The sequence below is a fragment of the Sander lucioperca genome, chromosome 15, assembly GCF_008315115.2.
Source record: "Sander lucioperca isolate FBNREF2018 chromosome 15, SLUC_FBN_1.2, whole genome shotgun sequence".
Taxonomy (NCBI): domain Eukaryota; kingdom Metazoa; phylum Chordata; class Actinopteri; order Perciformes; family Percidae; genus Sander; species Sander lucioperca.
The window spans coordinates 3,566,132-3,586,547 of record NC_050187.1 but is presented as its reverse complement, the minus strand read 5'-3'; the positions used below and the strand labels follow the sequence as shown (position 1 = coordinate 3,586,547).

At 41.5% G+C, this 20,416-nt stretch overlaps 1 protein-coding gene across 1 annotated transcript in view; it reads left to right on the top strand.

The window, feature by feature from the left end:
• smap1 (small ArfGAP 1) overlaps positions 1 to 20,416 on the top strand; it is a 235,402-nt gene that overhangs the window by 118,869 nt on the left and 96,117 nt on the right. The window contains exon 7 of the mRNA XM_035992468.1: positions 13,398 to 13,461. Within this exon, the coding sequence (XP_035848361.1) occupies positions 13,398 to 13,461 (64 nt within the window). The remainder of the gene's footprint in view (positions 1 to 13,397; positions 13,462 to 20,416) is intronic.

Below are 20,416 nucleotides of genomic sequence, written 5' to 3'. Positions count from 1 at the left end.
CAACCCGTAGCTCTGTTGTTTGTAAATGTGGAGTGCTGTCAGTAGCGAGAAAAACTAAAACAATCGGTGCTGCCTACACTGTGTTATTCCCCTGCTAGCGTTAGTTTTAAACTTGCTTTTAGCCTCTAAACATGCTCGAAATGTCATTACAAGTGCCTACCCATGTGAAGTGATTCCTTCCGAGGGAACCGATTGGTGGGATTGCTGTGGACGAAGTATATACTGATAAGAGCAAATGAGGTTTAACCATGTATCCAGCTAATTTAAAAGCTCACGTTACTGTCTTGTGTGAACAGTTAACTTTATTTCATATTGTATGGGGCGTTTTCTTTTGCAGGGTGCAAATGTCCCCAGTAGCCATTTTCAAAGCCACCGTCGCAGCTTAGCGCTGCTCAAGACGATTGTGATTGGTTTAAAGAAATGCAAATCCCTGAATGTGGGTGGTGTAGCCAGACCTTACTCCACAGCGCTGTGGGGATAGGTCTGGGAATGTGAGACTGCGGGAATAAGTGTTAAACTACTGTCGATGCAAAATTTCCTGCACAGATGTTGCACATTAAAAGTCTTTCAGCAGCTTAAAGGACATAATCCCATCTTTCCTTGTAGCCTTTTAATGTGAAACATCTGGAGCAAGTGGATTTGACAGGCAGCCTAACGCAGCATTAAAAAGGGCAATGTTACTGCAATTGGAATTAATTAAGAAAACACTTTTTCGCTCAGAAATTCCAATTCCTGATATAAACTCAGGGTATTTGCTGCTACTGAGTACCAGTAGCAATAATATTTCTTTTTTCCCCAAGTTTAAAATTCTGTATACGTGGGGACATTTATTCACCTGTTGAGGCTTGTGCATTGTATTATATTGTTGTAGACAGTTTTTTCTGCTGCAGCTTCTGCTTTGAGCGGTCTGTCTTATGTCTCCCTCAATCACCTTCATGTTTATTCTTCCTCATTCTCCTATTCGTCCTCTATTTCCTGTCCTCTGGATCTCTGCCTCACTCCTACTCTCGCTCTCGCCGCTAACCAATTTGCAGCCCTCATCTCCCGCTCATCTCCTTCCACTCTATTTGTTTTTCCTCTCCCTTTTTTAGTATTGTTTGCTCTTTGTTTCTTCCATCACCTCGCTCTGCCTTTCCTCAGAGGATACGTGTGAAGGAGGACAGTGGGATTCTGTGTTGCGTAAGGCTGAGCACAGTCTCAGTGGCTCGCCAGCCTCTCTATAAGTTTTTTTTTGCATACAATATGTGTATAAGTTTAGTTGGTTTACGTTTCATTATTTGTGCAGTGGTAGTTGGTGAGAAAGTGCTCCCCAGAGTTTGAATGATATTAGGTTTGAAAGCCCATACAAACATGTTATTTTTGGACTGAAGCTGTTTTGTTGTTTTGTGCCAATGTGCCAATACTTTTTTAGACCCATCTCGCACTAGCAATGAACCTGCGAGAGCCCTGTTATTGCATAGTGTATGTAGTATGTAGGCCACAACGCCCCCTGTATACTGTAGTTTTTTTTTTTTTCACTGTTTTGGTGCCATGGCAGGCAGCAAATGCACGCTCACCCTTAACAGCAAATCTAGTGTTTGGAATTGCGAGAAGAGTTCTGCTGACCTAATTGTGCACCTTGCATATCGTAATGTATCGGTTTACAGTAGTAGGTTTAGATTACGGCCAATCCATTTAGTGCCTTATAAGTGATAAATACAATAATTTTTCTTGAAGCAATTGGAGATCAATAAAACGAGGAGTAATGTATTAAAGTTTCTGTTTTATGCCAGATTAATGGAGTATATCTATTGAGAATCATCCTTAGTTTCAGACTAGGAGGAGAAAAAACGACCCCATAGGTTGTTTGTAAAAACAAAAATTACAACCTATATTTATTATTTTATTATTTATATATATACACATTGTAAAGCACTTTGTGACCCTGTCTGTGAAAAGCGCTGTATAAATAAGTTTTACTTACTTACTTACTTACTTACTAACCCTATGTACTGATTTGAACCTAACCAAGTAGTTTTGATGCCTAAACCTAACCAAACTGTGACTGTTTCACAACGTTAACAACATGTTTAAAACCGCAGCCGTTAGGTACGAGGACGTAAAACGCTCCTGTGGGTCGTATTTTCTGCCACCGCTATGGGCGCTTATTTTTGAAACATTCCTATAATAGGGTAGGAACAAACAACCTATGTGGTCGCATGGTTTGGAGGACTTGTTGAGCTCAGGGTAATTCCTGTCTTAGAAAGCCGCCCTCTAAATTTCACCATGAAAACCACATTATTTGCTCATTATTGTTTTGTCATTCAGCTTGACAGCAGCTTCCTTTTGTCTTCCTTCCACGTTGTTTGACCTTTTGTTGTGCTGGTGCTGAAGGTGGTAGATATCTACAAAAACTAAATGTCATGCCTCTGTTTGCATGTTCGCTATGCTGTTTTCTTTCAGAGAATGCAGACTGTACTGTCCACTTAATATGAGCCACATGCAGAAGCATAAAAACCAGATGCACAAGCTGCTGCCTGCTTTCAAAGTGCTGCTAATCGTCTCATCAAGCACTTTTTATAATAGCATTATCTCATGCTTTGATGTAATTAGGATGCCGCAGGTACCCAAGGGATCTTAGGTCCAGTTTCATATACCTAATGAATATTTATATACAGTGTTACCATTTCTGGCAGCTAGCTTCACAATCGTGATTAATTCTAAGCCTCATGAGTCCCTTGTCGTTTGTTTCACGCTGGTCGTTGACATGAATTAAAAAAAATATTTCAACATTATATGTCATTTAGCTGACGCTTTTATCCAAAGCGACTTACAATTGCTATATATCAGAGGTCACACACCTCTGGAGCAACTAGGGGTTAAGTGTCTTGCTCAGGGACACATTGGTTGATGTATGGCAGTGGGAATCGAACCCAGATCTCCCACACCAAAGGCATGTGTTATATCCACTGCGCCATCACCACAAAATTATTTTAAATCATTTTTGTAACATTAAGTGTTGAATCTTTGTCGTCCTTGAACTTTTTAGAGATGTTGGAAATCATAAATCTGTTCAGTGTCTTCCTAAAGGACACTTCAACACATAGACAGGAAGAGCCAGGTATCGAACCAATCCTGCGATTAATGGACAACTCATTAATTACACTCTTAGTGACAGTATCTTATCACCAAATGAAAAAAGCAGCGAAGTAGAAGTGATTGAATGAATAATGTAAAGCATAACCAACTCTGGGGAAACACGATTACTCTTGTTAAGTCTAGGATTATACCAGAGCTTGGTTTACTCGTGCATTTGAAAACTAGCTAACTGCTTAGTCGCCAGACTGAAGGTAAGGGTTAGAGGCCTACCTGATCGTCCTTTGGCTCGGCGTCTTCAGCTTCGGCAGCAGGCCAGCCCGCTCCTCTTCCTCCGTCAGTCGGTGTAGTTTCCAACCGTGTTGACACCCAGTTGACAGTTCATTTGTTTGATATTCAAAATGCGGCCATAACATTAACACAAACTCCGCGGGGAAAACATTACAACAAGTCAGAAAACACAATTCTCTTGAGCAGTCTCACCGCAACACGTGTACTACTACAGCCTCTTTCACAGCTGCTTTTCATCCCTGTGACGTAGGTAGGTAACACCCACCCCAGTCTGGCCGCCACTAGACTAACAGCTGGATTATGACATGACAATAAGTAAACATGAATAGTACGTCCTACAGCAATGTTTCACATTAAAGCCTTCTGTTAAGGAAAAACTCAGGGGCAGCACAACTCATTTCACATACGTGAAGACGGTTCGGGAGACTTATGACAACACAGAAGCATTTAATGAACACTCAATTAAGGAGACAATTAAGCAGGCAGTACAGTATAACCACAATGTGTTACTGTGCAGTGCCATCCCAACTCTCTGAAGTTCCTGTCTTCCTGAAGGTGTATTTAAATGCATGCTAGAGGCGTTACGTGTAGCTGAACCTTTAAGGGAAACAAAGATATTGCAATTGCCTAAACACAGATGCTAAAGTCTAGTTCAGCCTATCTCCCTCTCTGGGAAGTAGGCTAAAGTGTGGCTGGCCCACGACCTCCAAAAGGAGACAAAACATTCCCTATCTTACAGCATCATACAGCTGCCTAGATCCCCTGAATCTGTAGAGAGACGAACATAAATATACATGAACAGGTTTGGTTATTAGAGACTGTCCGAATGTTCTCGTCCCCTGACCTGTTACCTATGAATAACCTGATGTTGGCTAACCTTTCCCTTTGTCTTATCATACCACAACATGGTGTTTCCGGAAATTCCACCACACCTTCCAGCAGATCAAAGGGCAGAATCACTCCCTTTCCTGGTTTGAGTTTCATTGACAGTAGCTTAACATTAAATACTTGTAGCCGCAACTGGAATTAATTCATGTTTACATTGTTGTACTAATAAAATGACTGCTGTGGACCTTGTATGGTAAAAGAAGATAAAAAAGACTCGGCAGATCCTCACTGTCACCCATTTTGTCTTGGCTTCAGCAGTTGAGTACATCAGGGACAAACTTACAGCAGACTTTCACCTTACTCAGACCTCCAGTGTGACAGCTGTCAGCTGATGGCTTTGTCTGCTGTGTATTTGACAGCTATCTGATGTGACAGCAGTCATAAAAGGGTTTGGTTTGCTTAGTGGTTTTCATTCAAACGGGCATCACCTTCATTGCCAAAGACTATTCAGCTGTTGGGGGGATGGGGGTGGTGGTTATCGATTGCTGGCCTCCCTTCCAATTCCACTTTCTCTCTTTTCAAACACAACTGACCCTGACACCCAATCACAGTCTGTCGCTAGCCGTCTGTCAGATGCATCACTTGGTGTCATCCCGGATAACTAATGGAAAACCCAACTTGTCTGCCAGCATTTGGAGAACACTATCGGCAGCATAACTATCCAATTCCTTCTGAACATACAGCTGGGAATTTCAGCTTTTTATGCAGACTGACATTTCGGATTTTCCTTTTTCTTTCTTTTCTGTCTCACAGCAGCGGTGTGGGATGTAGCATTGAAATTCTATGTAATCTCAACTTTGTCACGCTGTGCATGGTCTGAAATGTTGGTAATCAAATGGACAGGCATACCAACAAATGTTTTCCTTGTTGCTCTCTTCCTGCAAATACTCTTAATGGAGGTGTTGGGCTTCTCTTAAGAGAATTTTGTATTGTGGTTTGACCAATATGAGTTTGGCTGATAATGATCCATATATGTCTTTGTTTGAGAAGTATGCTTGTATTATTATTAAGATGTTTAGATGTACACATTTTCAGTTATGATATTGTTTCATTAAAATCTTAGGGTTAAGATTAGGGTTAAAGATGCACAGGTCTTGCATTGCCAGACCCTTCTCAACAGCGATGTGGAGTAAGGTGCGTTATTCACATTCATTCATCAGCTGCTTGGCCAGCTGAGTAGTAATATCCAGTTGTATTATAACAGGTGAAACTTTTTCAATGTGTATCTGTCAATACCGCCTCTACCAACATCCTCATGTGCTGGGCTTTGGTTTTTTTGAACATCCAATGTTCATGTATGGTCAAGGGGATTGGTTCTCCCTGCAAAGTTCTCTGATTTTTTTACTCAAATAATAGCCATTTTATCTAACCATTTGCCACAAAAGGTAAATCCCTTGACATAAGTGTCCCTGACTAAAATACCATTGTTGAATGAAATGACAATGAAATGGATTCAATGAATGATATTCAAAGAGAGTATTACATATGAAGGAATCTTTTGTAGTTGGGTGGTACTAAAAGCCACAATATCTTATAAAATATTTTTTCCTCTAACCCAAACTAGTTCTGTTAATGCACAGCATTAACTAACCTTTTGCTGCTGTACACAAATAACCTTCCGGCTGCGATTTATGCCGCCGCTGTGCAAGCTTTGCTGCAGTCCCAACATACATCAATTCGCAGCCAATGCATTCTTGATTAGGCATGGACACGGTAATTGTTTTCATTGCCTTGGATTGGAACGACATTGAATTTAATGTGGTCCATCGATCTTTTGTTGAGGGGAAATTGGGTTTGTTACAGCGTTGTAGATCTCTCATGGCCCACGTGTTAACCTTTTATTCTCTCTCTCCATCACCACATTTTTCTCTCAAATCTCACTCTATCTCTATCTTGCCCCGTCCCTTCCTCTTCATCCTCTTGTCTCATTCTCCTACCCTTTGACTTTTCATTTCTCACTCTCTCTTTCCCTCTATCTGTCTATTATTTTGTTTCTCACTCCCTCCTATTCCTCCCCAACTCCCTATTTTTCCCATTCTACTCCCCTAATTTGCTTTCAATTTAAAAACTTGATTAACATAATTGCTTATCAGAAACCATATTGCCATGGCAGTATAACATTAAAAAATAGATGAAAGGTGAAACCAACAATACTTGATATTTTACTCAAATATATGACTTTAAAGATTAGGTTATGGTCAATATTGCCGTTGATTGATTTTTTTCTTTCTGTCAGCTAATTGATTTACTTAAAGAAAGCATTTAGAGTGGGTACACTTACTTTATTTACTATTTCTACTGTCTGTCCTCGCCAACAGCTTCAGAAACCTTCCACTTAGATCTGTTAGGTCTGAAAAAACCGTGCCGTCTTTCTATTTTGTACAACGACCAGCAGAAGTAGTCACGTCTGATGTTTGTTCTGTACTGCTGATTGTCAATCCTGGACTGCTTTTTTAGTGTATGAATGGTGGTCTGTTTAATCTCACTGTCATCTGTCGATCATGGATGTGGCACATTGTTTCCTTTGTGTTTCTCTACACTTTTTGTGGCTGTGTTCGTCCTCTGTAAGCTCTACCAACCTCGTGGACTGAAGTACAGCCGCTCTGAAGTACAGCTGAAGGTTCTCCTTCAGTGCTGCAGCAATGGAACCTGGAATTGTAATTCCCCCGACAATGCGGAAAGTTTTCGGAATGCCAGCTCTACTAGGAACAGGACTGTTTGACTGAGGAAAGAGGGGTGCAGTGCACCAGAGACTTTGGACACAGCAGTTGCGCCATATTCCTCTGCCCTCCATCATAAAAAAATTAACTACGAGATCTGAATCTTACTGAAACCTGGCTTATAGACCAAGACTCTGACGCTGATCCTGAAATTAAAGGTTTTTGGCCAATCCTGGCGTCTGGATCGTGACGCACACCTGACTGTCAAATCACAGGGAGGGAGTGCCTGTATGTAAACACCCGAAGGTACAAATTGTGCTCGTTTGGGACACAGTGTGTACCCCTAGTATTGAACTTTTCGTTCACTTTGTCTGTTTTATTTGCCGCACGAGTTTCCATAACTATTTGTCACAGTTGTTTATATTCACCCTAAGGCAAATTGTGGATAATCTAATCAAAACTGTGCTGTGTCTACACCCTATATGTCCCGATGCACCCAATTTTATCATGGGAGATTTTAATCATTGTGTTAGGCCTAAGTCCCTGAATCATTTCTCCGAGTTTGTCACCTGTCCAGCAAGATGGGTTTAAGTATTATTAATATATAATAAAAATAATAAAATAATAAATCTTACATGATAGCTCCTCTGGGTTTTCCCCGCCAGTCATCATGATTCGACGTAACGAAAGAACAACTGCCAGGGTCATTAACATACTGATCAGCATTCATGAGGTGCTTTGCATTGACTATTAATGGTTAAAAATTGGCGTGTGCATGGCGGGATAAGAGGCTGATTCACGTACGCACACTTGTGGGTGATCTGTGATTTATAAAGAGAACATTGCTTACAGATGTGCGTACGCACAGTTTTATAAATCGGAATTTTTTTGGCCGTACGCCATTTTTGGAATTTGGGCGTGAGCACACTTTTAGTAAGGATCCTACACACAGTTTTATAAATGAGACCCCTGGTCCTGATAGCTAAGGGGGAAAATGTGTTGTGGCGAAAGAGCCAGATATTTTTCTCAGTAGTTGATGAAGACCAAAACAGAGCTAAAAGAAGAGTGCATGTTGGACTTAAATCCATATGGACAGAACGATTACTCCAAATGAATGCTTATGTTTTATAAGGTGAATATGTCAATGTTGTTTTTACGACTTGTTCCTCGAACCCCAAGTCCTAACCCTAACCCTGGCTTTTGCTACCACATTGTTACGCTTCTTGCCGCATAAAAGCCAGCAACAGTCAGTGGAATAGCGTGAAACCGTCAGCAGTAATGTTATGTCATGGCATCCACATACATATATGTATTATATATTACTTTGTACATAAAGCACAAGATACAAACGAAATAGGGACCTAAAAACAGGAGTGATGCAGAGATCGAAAAGTGGCTGATGGTATGCAATTAGTGGTCCAGCGGCATAAGCCAATCCCTGAGGGGTATGCCGCTCACTACAGCGGCATAAACTGATCGTCAGAGTTGTATGCCTTTTGTGTTTCACCGGAACATAACGCTTCCCAACGGCAGGTGGAAGTAGTAGGCAACTGTCAATGACAAACACTAAGTAATTTAATATACCCTTGCCAATGTAATCACAGTAAATATTAGAACTACACACCACTACTACCACAGTAGTGGCTTATGCCCACAAACTGTGCTTATGCTCCGAACCGTTTACACAATCAAAGTATAGTAAGCCTATATATAGTGAATATTAAATAACATGCCATACGTATATGCCTGGTTAATGTTCTGCAACATGGAGTTTTTATGTGATGTAATGTGTGATTGCACTCTACTATAAAACATGCCAAAAATTAAAAAGTTTATTATAGTGTAAAGCATAGTTTTACAATTGTTGACTGTTAGCTAAGGCCAGCTCTTATAATAATTTAGTGTATATTGGTAATGATATATGAGATTACTTACTGTCATTACTGTCATTTTAAAAGCATCGCTCATATCCCAGCAACAGAACAAAAGAGGAAAAATGTATACATTTCTTGGCTGATGGTATGCAATTAGTGGTCCAGCGGCATAAGCCAATCCCTGAGGGGTATGCCGCTCACTACAGCGGCATAAACCGATCGTCAGAGTTGTATGCCTTTTGTGTTTCACCGGAACATAACACTTCCCAACGGCAGGTGGAAGTGGTAGGCAACTGTCAATGACAAACAGTAAAATGATTTCATATATCCTTGCTAATGTAGCCAAAGTTATTAGAGCTAGCGTTAGCCAACATAGCTATTGCTTGCCTTGCCACCGTAGCCAGTCTGACTAACAGTAACTAACATTAACCAAATAAAAGAAATGTATACATTTTTCCTCTTTTGTTCTGTTGCTGGGATATGAGCGATCATAACAAATGATCATCTCAATGCAGGATACGTTCGATAAAGACAAAAATAGAGGAGAGGTGACTTTTTGTACCTGGAATGTAAATGGGGTTGACGAACCAGTTAAAAGGGGCAAGGTTCTGTCCCACTTAAAGGCACTTAAAGTTGATGTGATCTTCTTGCAAGAAACTCATCTGAAAAATGATGCTCATAATAAACTTAGATGTAGATGGATAAGCCAAATATTTCACTCTTAAGTTTTCTACAAAGGCAAGGGGGGCAGCCATATTGATCCGGAGGGTAGCTCCTTTTAGGCACCAATCCACAATTCAGGACAAAGATGGGAGATATGTTATGGTCATGGGGGAAATGCACTCAATCCCAATAACACTATTAAATATATATGGCCCGAATCACGACGATCCAGAATTCTTTAGAAAGGCATTAGGTTTAATCCCAGACATGTTCACCACACGTTATTATCGGTGGAGATTTTAATTTGGTGTTAGACTCACATCTGGACAGGTCTTTTATTCAAAGGAGTATAAACACAAATGCAAGCGGCCTTATTAACACATACATGGACAATATGAATATATGTGACTAAATCCAACAGGGAGGGAATATTCCTTTCACTCAAAAGTGCATAATGTGTACTCAAGGATCGATTATTTTTTAGTGGATGGGAAGGTATTGCCACTCACCCGGGACTCAAAATACCATAATCTTATTATATCAGATCACTCTCCTGTCACCCTCAAAATGAAAATGTGTGATTTATCCGGAGCACAGAAAAATTGGAGATTTGATCCTCAACTCCTTAATAATCCTAAATTCTGCGAGTACTTAGAACCACAGATTACATTATTTTTTGAAACCAATGACAATAGTGAAACGTCTCCCACTTTACTGTGGTAAACCTTTAAAGCATATATCAGGGGATGTATAATTTCTTTTCAGTCCTCTCAGAAGAAGCGCTATAAAACTGAACAACTAGAGTTAGAAAGGCAAATTAAAAGTCTTGATGCAGAGAATGCTAAACAACCCTCCCGAGAAAAATACAATACTATTATGTCACTCAAGTATATGCTTAACCAAATACTATCAGCAGGGCTTTTACTTTTACTAAACAAAAATATTTCGAATTCGGTGATAAGCCACATAAATTATTGGCGAGGCAACTGCGCAAAATGGAAAATGACCGAACTATCGATAAAATAAAAACCAAAAATGGTCACCTTTGTACCACACAGGGCGACATTAATGATCAATTTCGTCAATTTTATGAAGGGTTATATTCATCTAAATCAAACTCTGGTCCGAGGGATATGCAGGAAATTTGGATAAATGTAAATTGCCAACATTGGCCCTCAATGCTGAAATTACATGTGAAGAAATTTTGAAATCAATAGGATCCTTAAAGAAGGGTAAAAGCCCAGGTCCAGATGGATTAGGAAGTGAGTTGTACAAGAATTTAGTGGCCTAATAGCCCCCTATATACTTATAGAAAGATGGTGTTTTGCTACAAACGCTAAATGAGGCGGTTATAACTTTAATACCAAAAAAAGGGAAGGATCTGGAAGAGGTAGGCTCCTATCGACCTATCTCTCTTTTAAATACAGATCAAAAGATTTTGGCCAAGACTCTAGCCCAAAGACTTAGTTTGCTAATAAATAAGCTTGTGCACACCGATCAAACAGGTTTTGTCGCTGGAAGGAGCTCCTTTCTCAACTTCAGACGCCTTTTTAATATAATATGCTCGCCTAGAATTTCAAAGGATTTTGTTCTGTTAAGCCTCGATGCTGAGAAAGCATTTGATCAAGTAGAATGGCCCTACCTCTTTGCTGTCCTGGAAAAAATTCAGATGGGTGATGAGTTTACTGCAGGATCCGATTACTGTACAGCACTCCCACTGCTAGAATACTCACAAATCAAACGCTTTCGGCCCAGTTCCGACTCCACAGAGGCCAAATGTTTTAGCAGTTATTAAGCTATTTGGCACCTTCGCTGGATATAGGATCAATTGGGGTAAAAGCGAACTGATGCCCTTAAAGCTAGAAGATTATAATTGGCTCAGGTCACTCCCTTTTAAGATAACATCAGAAAAATTCACCTATCTGGGAATCGTCATTACTAAAAAATTAATTTCTATATTCAAAGAAAATTTTCTTCCCCTTTTAGACAAACTCAAAAATAGAATTCAGTTCTGGAGGACTCTCCCATTATCCCTAGTGGGCAGGGTGAATACAATTAAGATGTTTTTTCTCCCACAACTACTTTACCTCTCCAGAAAATTCCAATATTCCTCTCAAAGTCATACTTTAAAAAGTTAGACTCAATAGTTCTTCCCTTTGTCTGGAATTGTAAATCCCATAGAATAAAAAAGAACATTTGTGTAAGTCCATATCACATGGAGGACTTGCACTTCCAAATTTTATAAATTATTATTGGGCTACATCTGTCCGTTCCATTGCATCAGTGTTAAATATTACTGCTTTGTTGTCGAATAGGCTGGAGATTGAGCAAGAGGACTGCCATACTCAATCGGTGCTGTAATTTTATCTCCGATTCCTCTTAACAGAACATGTTACAAGCACAACCCTGTAATACATGACACAGTAAGGACTTGGAAACAGATATCAAAGAACTTAAAACTCAGAGTGATCTCTCTCTGGTTGCCAGTAGCAGCAAACCCTTCCTTCCCTCCTCCTTGTCTAGACACAGCCTTTGATATGTGGAAAGAACTCGGTGTTCGTAACGTAGGGGATTTATATATAGAAGGATCATTTGCATCTTTTCATCAGCTACAACAAAAATATTGTTTACCCAAACACCATTTATTCAGATTCTTTCAAGTAAGAAAATATGTAAGAACACATCTTCCTCAGTTTGAGAAAGCAGGGCCAGATAAGTTGGATGACTGCCTAGGTGAGTTAGGGAGGTCAGATCACAATATGTCCTGTTCATACGATAAGTTGCAAGAGATAAGCCGCCCAACTACTGCCACTGTTAAAGCGGATTAGGAAAAGGAGTTGGGTACGAACATACAAAATGACCTATGGGACGAGAGTTTAGCATATATCCATAAATGCTCCAAAAACGCACGTCATTGTCTAATACAGTTTAATATCCTACATAGGCTACATTATTCCAAAGAAAGACTTCATAGGATCTTCCCTGAACGCTCTCCTCTGTGTGAAAAATGTGACACTCTTGTTGATGATTTACTTAATAGTTATGTTCTTTGTTGCAAAATACAAGGTTACTGGAGTGATATATTTAGTTTCATGTCTAAGGTGTTAAATATTCAAATTGTCCCAGATCCAGTTTTAGTAATCTTAGGGATATCCAATTAAGTAAAGAGACTGACACTGGCACAACAGCGCTTCTTGGCATATGAAATTCTCACTGCAAAGAAGTGTATCCTCTTATTCTGGAAAAAGATAGAGGGACCAACACTGAAGATATGGCTCACGGAGATGATGGACACACTCCACCTTGAGAGGATCCGGTTCATCCTTAAGGACAAGATAAAAGACTTTGAGAACATTTGGCTACCTTTGGAATCTTATCTTACAGGACAAGCAGTATCCTGATCGCAGTCTGGGGTGGGTAGGGATTAGGGCCTCTCATTTGTTGTTTTTTTGTTTTTATTTGTTTATTTATTTATCCCTATTTCCCTTCCTTATTTTGTTTGTATACTGTAAAAAAAGAAGCACTGTAATAACAATTATGTAACTTGATTTTTGAAATTAAGCTTCATAATAAAACATATTTGAAACTGAAGGAAACGGTATGTGGTGGCGGAACACAAGCGGCATACCACTCCAAAGAGCGGCACATGCCACTGTAGGGAGCAGCAGAAGCCCCCAGGAAATCGGCTTATCCCGCTGTACCACTTGTTGTATACCATTAGCAACTTTTCGATCTCGGCGCTACTGCAAAACAGATGAAATACTCCACAGTGTCCCTTTAAAATCTCTTTTTAATAAAGGTCAGTAATGGTTTTCTTCATCGGGTCACATGCACATTATTGCAGTATCCGTAATAAAGTAAAATTGAGAACACAGAAGCTGTTGCAAATTGGACATTGTACTTGATCATTTATTTTAACCTTTCTCTTTGTCTTTGTGTTTCTCAGCAGTCCGAGTGTAGAGCCAGTCCCAAGGGAAGCACAGAGCCGGCTGTGGACCTGCTGGGCCTGGGTAAGACATCACCCATCTTCTACCAACGGACTATATAATAACCCTTGGACAATATCTGTATTCACATGACATGAAAATTAAGCCAATTATGCTGAATGATGTAATAACATTTTTAGATTTATACGGTTATATTGCATGTTAAATAGTGTGTGACATTATAAGGGAAAGGTTTAATGCTGTCAGGCTTTATTTGAGTCATGTACAGAGACCTTTTACACTGATGACTTATTATACTATCTGGCCATTAAGACATCATTGGTGGCTTCAGGCCGCCATGTCTGACACAACTGTGAGCAAACTCCATTTGAATCCATAATTGTTCAGTCATAGACTGGCTTATCTACTAGAAAATTATATTTTACACCCTGTATTACTCAGTTTGGTAGATAGTACTAGACTAGAAGTAGACTTATTGCCTTTAAAAAAAAAATCAATGATCAATGATTAACTTATAAATCTGGGTCAATTCCAGTAAAGTTGTGAATTTTTACAAAATCATTGTGTGAAATCTTAAACTGGTTTATTCCTTAATTCAAAAGGAACAAAATAAGTTGAAGAAGAATGTGTGGAGCTAAAAGGTGGTTTTAGGAGAGGGAAACTTTGAAATTTTCTGTGGCTTTGAAATTTAAAGCAAAAGAGGACAAATAAACAAAAAGGCATCAAATGCTAACCATGTTGGGATACATCAGAGCTCAGATGTAGTGTCTTGTTCTGCATGCACGTAACCCTGTGCAATCTGACCAGCAGCTAAACACCTTCCACCATCAAGCACTAGAGACTGGGATCGTCGTAACTCAATATATTGACAGAGAAAGGGTGAAACTGGGAAATGAAACACAATGACCAGTTACTTACACATTGATGAGTCACAAACATTTTACAATGATAATTGTAAAAACAATAACTACACGTCACTGTAATGCGGTAGTATATACAGTAGCTAACATGTAAGCTGAAATAAAGGAAATACGGTAATGTATTGTTGTACAGTGTACGTAATATAACCTATATTGTTTATCGAAATAAACTAAAATATACTTGTAGCACAAACGAAGATAATAGTAGCAAATTAGCTTACTGAAGCTACTGTCAATCTAATATGAGCTATCAATCATCATCAAAAATTGCACATCAAATTTACTGACAGTAATTAACAAAGATATAAGAACAGTATGTCAGCATCTATTTCACATACCGAGAATGCTAGGCATGGAATGTCGAAGATTGAAGCGGATAGTATGGAGAGATGATAACACAAACCATGAGGCTGTCCTGCTCACATTCAACTTCCTGACTAAATCCCCTGGTGCAAAGGTCCTACATTTCTTAAAGGAACACACACGCATGTGGAACAAACTACTGCCAGCAATAGGAGAAGAAAAACATTTAAGTGAACTAATGTCCTGATGGGGACAGAACACTCCCCACCTGGTATCTATAGATAACACCCATACACTTAGCTCCTGAAGAACAGTGTTTGAAAGTCACTACTTGCTCTTGTAGTCTACTTTGGAGAGAAGGAGGACTAAGTCTGTGACAGGCCTAAGGAAGAGCTTGATTCCATCCTGTCTGGAGATTTTGATCTCTATGCTGCGGACCTTCCCATCTTTGTTTGGGAATACCTTAGTAACCAATGCCATTGGGCATTCATTCCTTTCAGCTTGGGAGTCTTTCATGAGGACAATACTTCCAGCATCAATGTTTGGCTTGCTTGAATGCCATTTACTCCGAGTCTGCAACGTGGAAAGGTACTGCTTCCTCCATTTGTTCCAGAAAACATCTGCAAGGAATTGAACCTGACGCCAATGCCGCTTATAAAGATCTTTGGTGTCAAATTGACAAGAAGGAGCAGGGAAAGGGCCCACCTTCTGCGTGAGAAGGGTAGCAGGGGTGAGCATCATTGGATCTGCAGGATCAGCGGATATTGGACCCAAGGGTCTTGCGTTTATGATGGCTGCTACTTCTGCCAGAAGAGTTGTGAGAATCTCATGAGTGAGCTTTGAGGATCCTTCCTGCTGGAACATAGAATCCATGATTATTCGGGCTATGCCTATCATCCTCTCCCATACACCGCCCATGTGAGAGGAGTGAGGTGGGTTAAATGTCCAGTTGCAGCCCTGTTCAGATAGGTACCTCATCACATGGAATTTATCTATGTTTGATGGAACTTGAGCTCCTTGCAGGCCCCGATGAAATTGGTGCTTCTATCCAAGCAGATATGTTTCACTGGACCGTGGATGGAAATGAACCGTCTGAGGGCATTTACTAAGCTTGAAGTATCCAAGGACTCAATGACCTCAAAGTGCACTGCCCTGATACTTAGACAGGGAAAGATCACTGCCCAACGTTTGTTGTTAGACTGGCCACCTCTTGTTTGCCTTGAGAGAAAGGACCAGGGCCCAAACACGTCCAGACCAACATTCATGAAGGGAGGCTCAATGCTTAGCCTATCTGCAGGTAAGTTGGCCACTGAGATAGAATGTGCCACGGAGATTGCGGCATGTGACACACTTGTAGATGACATTGCTTACATACTCATTCCAACTATCCACAGGGCAGCAGTGCGAATAGCACCCTCTGTAAAAAGGCACCCTTGATGATGTGTCTGTTCGTGGTAGTGACGCACAAGTAACCTCGCGATCTGGTGGCTGCCAGGAATTATTATAGGGATCTTTTCATCACGCTCCAATTTTGCCTCTGTGATGCGGCCTCCGACTCTACTTTAAGCCGTTATCATTGATGAATGGCTCCAGTTTCTTAAGAGTGCTGTTTTCAGGGATCCTGGTTCCCTAGGCATTCAAGCTCTGTGGCATAGCTTTCCTGCTGCACCGTACGAATAATGAGATCTTTGGATTGAGAGAGCTCATCCACTAAGTATGCGCCTGGCAGTAATGCCAGCCTTTGCATTTACTTGGTCCTAATGACAATGTTTTCTTGAAGAGTCGAGCCACGTGGATCAAGCAAGTAACAGCACGAGTCAATGACCTCCAGCTTGAAAACTTCTCGAAGCGTTGTGATCCAAGCTGTGCATTTGAGGCAGCGGTGCTCAGAGTAGACACTTGAGGTCGAACTTCTAGATCCGATTTTGGATCTGCAATTTCAAAGGTATCCTCCTCAGAGTTTGTCAAAAAGGCTGGCCTTGTCAGCCATGTGGTGTCCTTTAGTAGAGCTGCATTGACGGCCCTCGTTACATAGTCTGCTGGGTTGAGCTCGGTGGGGACATGGTGCCACTGTTCAGGTCGTGTTGATCTTCGTATGCAACACGACCTTGCTGTCCGTGTACCAACCTTGCAACACGGCTGCGCACAGCTCCAATCTCGGTATCGTGTGTTCTGGTTGTGGTGCGAGTTTTGCCTTACCTAGAACAAACCCTACATGGTGTTCTCCTTCAGCATCTGTAACTTTGATATAGGCAACTGCGGCTATTGCTTTGATTGAAGCATCACAGAAGGTACAAAGTTATTGCTGTTGAGTTCTCGAGAGGGAGACTGGTGTATATGTTCGTGGGATGCAGAGACTTTCATTACCTCACTGCTATTTGACGCAATCTTGAGGTTCGAGCAGGCAAGTGTGTCTTGTGTTCTTTTGAGCAAGCTGATGGCAGCTTCTTCAGAAGCAGTGACTTCAAACCATCGTCCAACCCAAAGTCAGCCTCGCCATCCTGCGCTGAACGTTTAAGGCTGTAGATAGCAGCAGCTGGAGAGGGGCTGTTGCCAGAAACATGCACTTTCATGCGGTATTCAATGATGTCCTTGTGAATGTCGTTATCCTTAAACCATCTCAAAAAGTTCCTGTCCTCCTCTCTGACCAGGAAAGAGTGGAACATTTGCTGTATGTCCGCTGTAACCGCGATGAACTCTTCTCTGAAACAAATCAGGACTCCGAGAAGGGTGTTGTTAAGATCTGGACATGTTAAAAGTACATCATTCAGCGAAACCCCTTCGTATTGTGCGCTGGAATTGAATACCACCCAAATCTGACCTGGTTTCTTCGGGTGGTAAACGCCAAAGGTTGGGAGATACCAACGTCCCTCTTCTTCCCTCAGAGGAGGAGCAATCTCTGCATGGTCACTTTGGAATATTTTTTTCCATGAATGAAAGGCAATGGTCTCTCATTTCCAGTTTCCTGTCGAAGTTGTGCCTGAGTGCAGATAGCCGTTTTAGTGCCTGTGCTCGATTTTCGGGAAGGCGGCATCTCTGTGACTTGAAGAGGAGAGCCGCTACCCAATTGTTAGCATCATCCTTTTGGAGCCCTTGTTCCATTATCTTTAGGAAGGCCTTGTCTTCAATCGAGAGAGCCATTTTATTATTGTCTTTCGTCCTTTGGAATACCGTACACCCAAGGTGATTTTCCTCTTTGTCACAGTTGGTATCATCTCTGAGGTATCCCCCGATGAGGTCTTTTGACAGAGAGTCGCTGTATCTTTCTTTGCTGAGGAGCAGGTTGGGACAAGATTGAAAGAGAGATGGGCGAACATTCTCTAGCGTGCTTGTAAAGAGAGTGTTCAGGGTGGATGGTTTATGAACATTTCCCAACGATGACCCACCCATCGTGAGGCCCATTGATCTGTTCCCTAACCTTGTGCACTCTTATGATGTCCCTTCCTAGGAGAAGCAAGATTGGGGCTTTGTGGTCAATTTCAGGAATCTGAAGAGCTACAGATGTAAGGTGAGCATGGTGAAGTACAGCATTTGGAGTGGAGATTTCTGATCTATTGTTAGGGATCTGATTACATTCGATCAGTGTAGGGAGATGTAGACACACCTGACCATCCAGAGATTTGATTTGGTAATCACTCGCCCGTCTTCCAGCTGTCTCTGTTACTCCTGCACATGTCTTCAGGGAGTAAGGTGACCTGGGCCCTTCTTCCTTGAAAAGATCAAAGAACTCTGGTCGAGCCAATGACCTGTTACTTTTGCCATCAAGGATAGCGTATAGGCTTACTGCTCTGTCTGGATGACTTGACTTAAAGACTCTAACAAGACAGATCTTGGAGCAAGACCTCCCACTGAGGTCTCCACCACAGACGCTAGTACACAGGGCTACAACATCAGCGGGGACACTTTTTTCCTCCCCGCTATGCTCTATGGCAGGGTCTATGGTCTTAACGATCCAGGGCGGAGGTCCAGGATGTAAAGCTGTGTTATGACCTTCACTCTCATAATCTGAGCATTTCATACTGACCTTGCAATTTCTGGCCAGATGTGATGTTGACCCGCAACATCTGAAACATATCCTGTTGTCTTTAAGAAAGGCTTTTCGGTCTTCAAGAGATTTCCCTCTGAAATTGCAACATCTTTGCAGAGGGTGAGGCTTCCTATGTATGGGGCACTCCCTGTCAGGCTCCTCTCGGCATTGGAGGGGGAAGACACAGGCAGGCCTGTCTGATTTGGACTGGACCGTGTTGAACATGGTGAGGTCGAAGCTAAGGTCATTCCTAGTGGTTGCTTGGTGGCAGACAAAGTCCATGAAAAAGGAAAATGTTGGAAACGGTACTCTGTTTTGTTGTTTGTACCGCGTGCCTTCATTTATCCATTGCTCTTGCAAGTTGTAGGGTAACTTTTGTGCAATGGGGTTGACGCCACGTGAAGTATCCAGGAAGGCTAGGCCCAGTAGATCTCCCTCAGCCTTGGCAGAAAGAACCTCCATCAACAGATCCCCCAGCTCTCTCAACTTCTGGGGATCTTTATTATGTATCGTGGGGAACCCGTCAAGTCTCTTGAAGAGTGCACTCTCTACGGCCTCTGGCGATCCATAACAGTGCTTCAGTCTTTCCTACACCATTGTAAGACCTCTTTCAGTTGGTTTACATTAACCGCCCTGATCCGCTTTGCATGTCCAGCAGACTAATTTCCTAGCCATTTGACTAATAGGTCCATCTCCTCCCCAGCTGATAGGTCTAGGCCTCTGATTGCATTGAGGAATGAAGCTCGCCAGGCTCTGAAGCTTTCAGGGCGATCATCAAACTGTAGTAGTCCGGTGCTGAAGTTTGCAGCAGAGAACCTTACAAAGTTTGTCATGCCTTGACTGTCATGTGGATTACCTGCTAATGGAGTGCTGTGCTGGTGGATGGTTGTGGTCATTTATTCCTCCTCTCCTGATCCAACCATCACTCTCTCTCCCTTTAGCAGCATAGGTCTGGTCTGTTCTAGGTTCAACCTTTACTGCCTGTTGTGTAGGAACATTACTAGGAAGGAGCGTGTTGTTGTCCTTCACTTGGTTAATGTGTGGAGCTGGAACAATTCTATCTTTATGTGGCATAGAAGTTCCATATCCTAACTCATACTTATTAATGGGTTCCATTTCCGGCATTGACTGAAGGGTTTTGTGTGATACATAATATTGAAGCAGATATTCAGAAGTACGCTCTTCAGGGTCTTTAGGCTTGAGTGGGAGGTCTATTTTGCAGCTACGTTTTCCCCATCGGTGTCTGCGGCTGCCTCAAGGACCTCTGCCTCGGCAATGGCAGCTGCTGCTTCTTTCTCCATTTTCAATGTCTAGTGATGCATCTAAGCGTGCCTTCTCTATCTTCATTTGCATTTCTTTTTCAGCAAAGGAAACTTGTGCTTTCGCTGCTTCTGCTTTAGCACGTGCAATGGCTGCTGCTTTACTTGTTGATGAAGTGCTTGAGCTTTTCCCAGAGCATGAGGTAGCAGACCTGGTCTAAGACATGGTTGCCTGTTTTTCTTCCATGTTGTGGCAAAGGATGAGATTGCCTGTTTTAGCGTTGCCTTAGTTGTAGCCTTCCCTCTTAGCTGTAACGTAGAGGCAGTAACTCCAATCAGCTCAAACTAATGTCCTGATGCGGACAGAACATGTAGCATATTTAATGTATCGCCTACACAACAATGGTACGCCCTCTCATATTTTATTTTGGCTCATGTCAGCCAAAATGGCCCATTTGTGTGACGTCCTGTTGTGTTCTTTAACAACCTGAATGTGTAGGTCTTTTTTA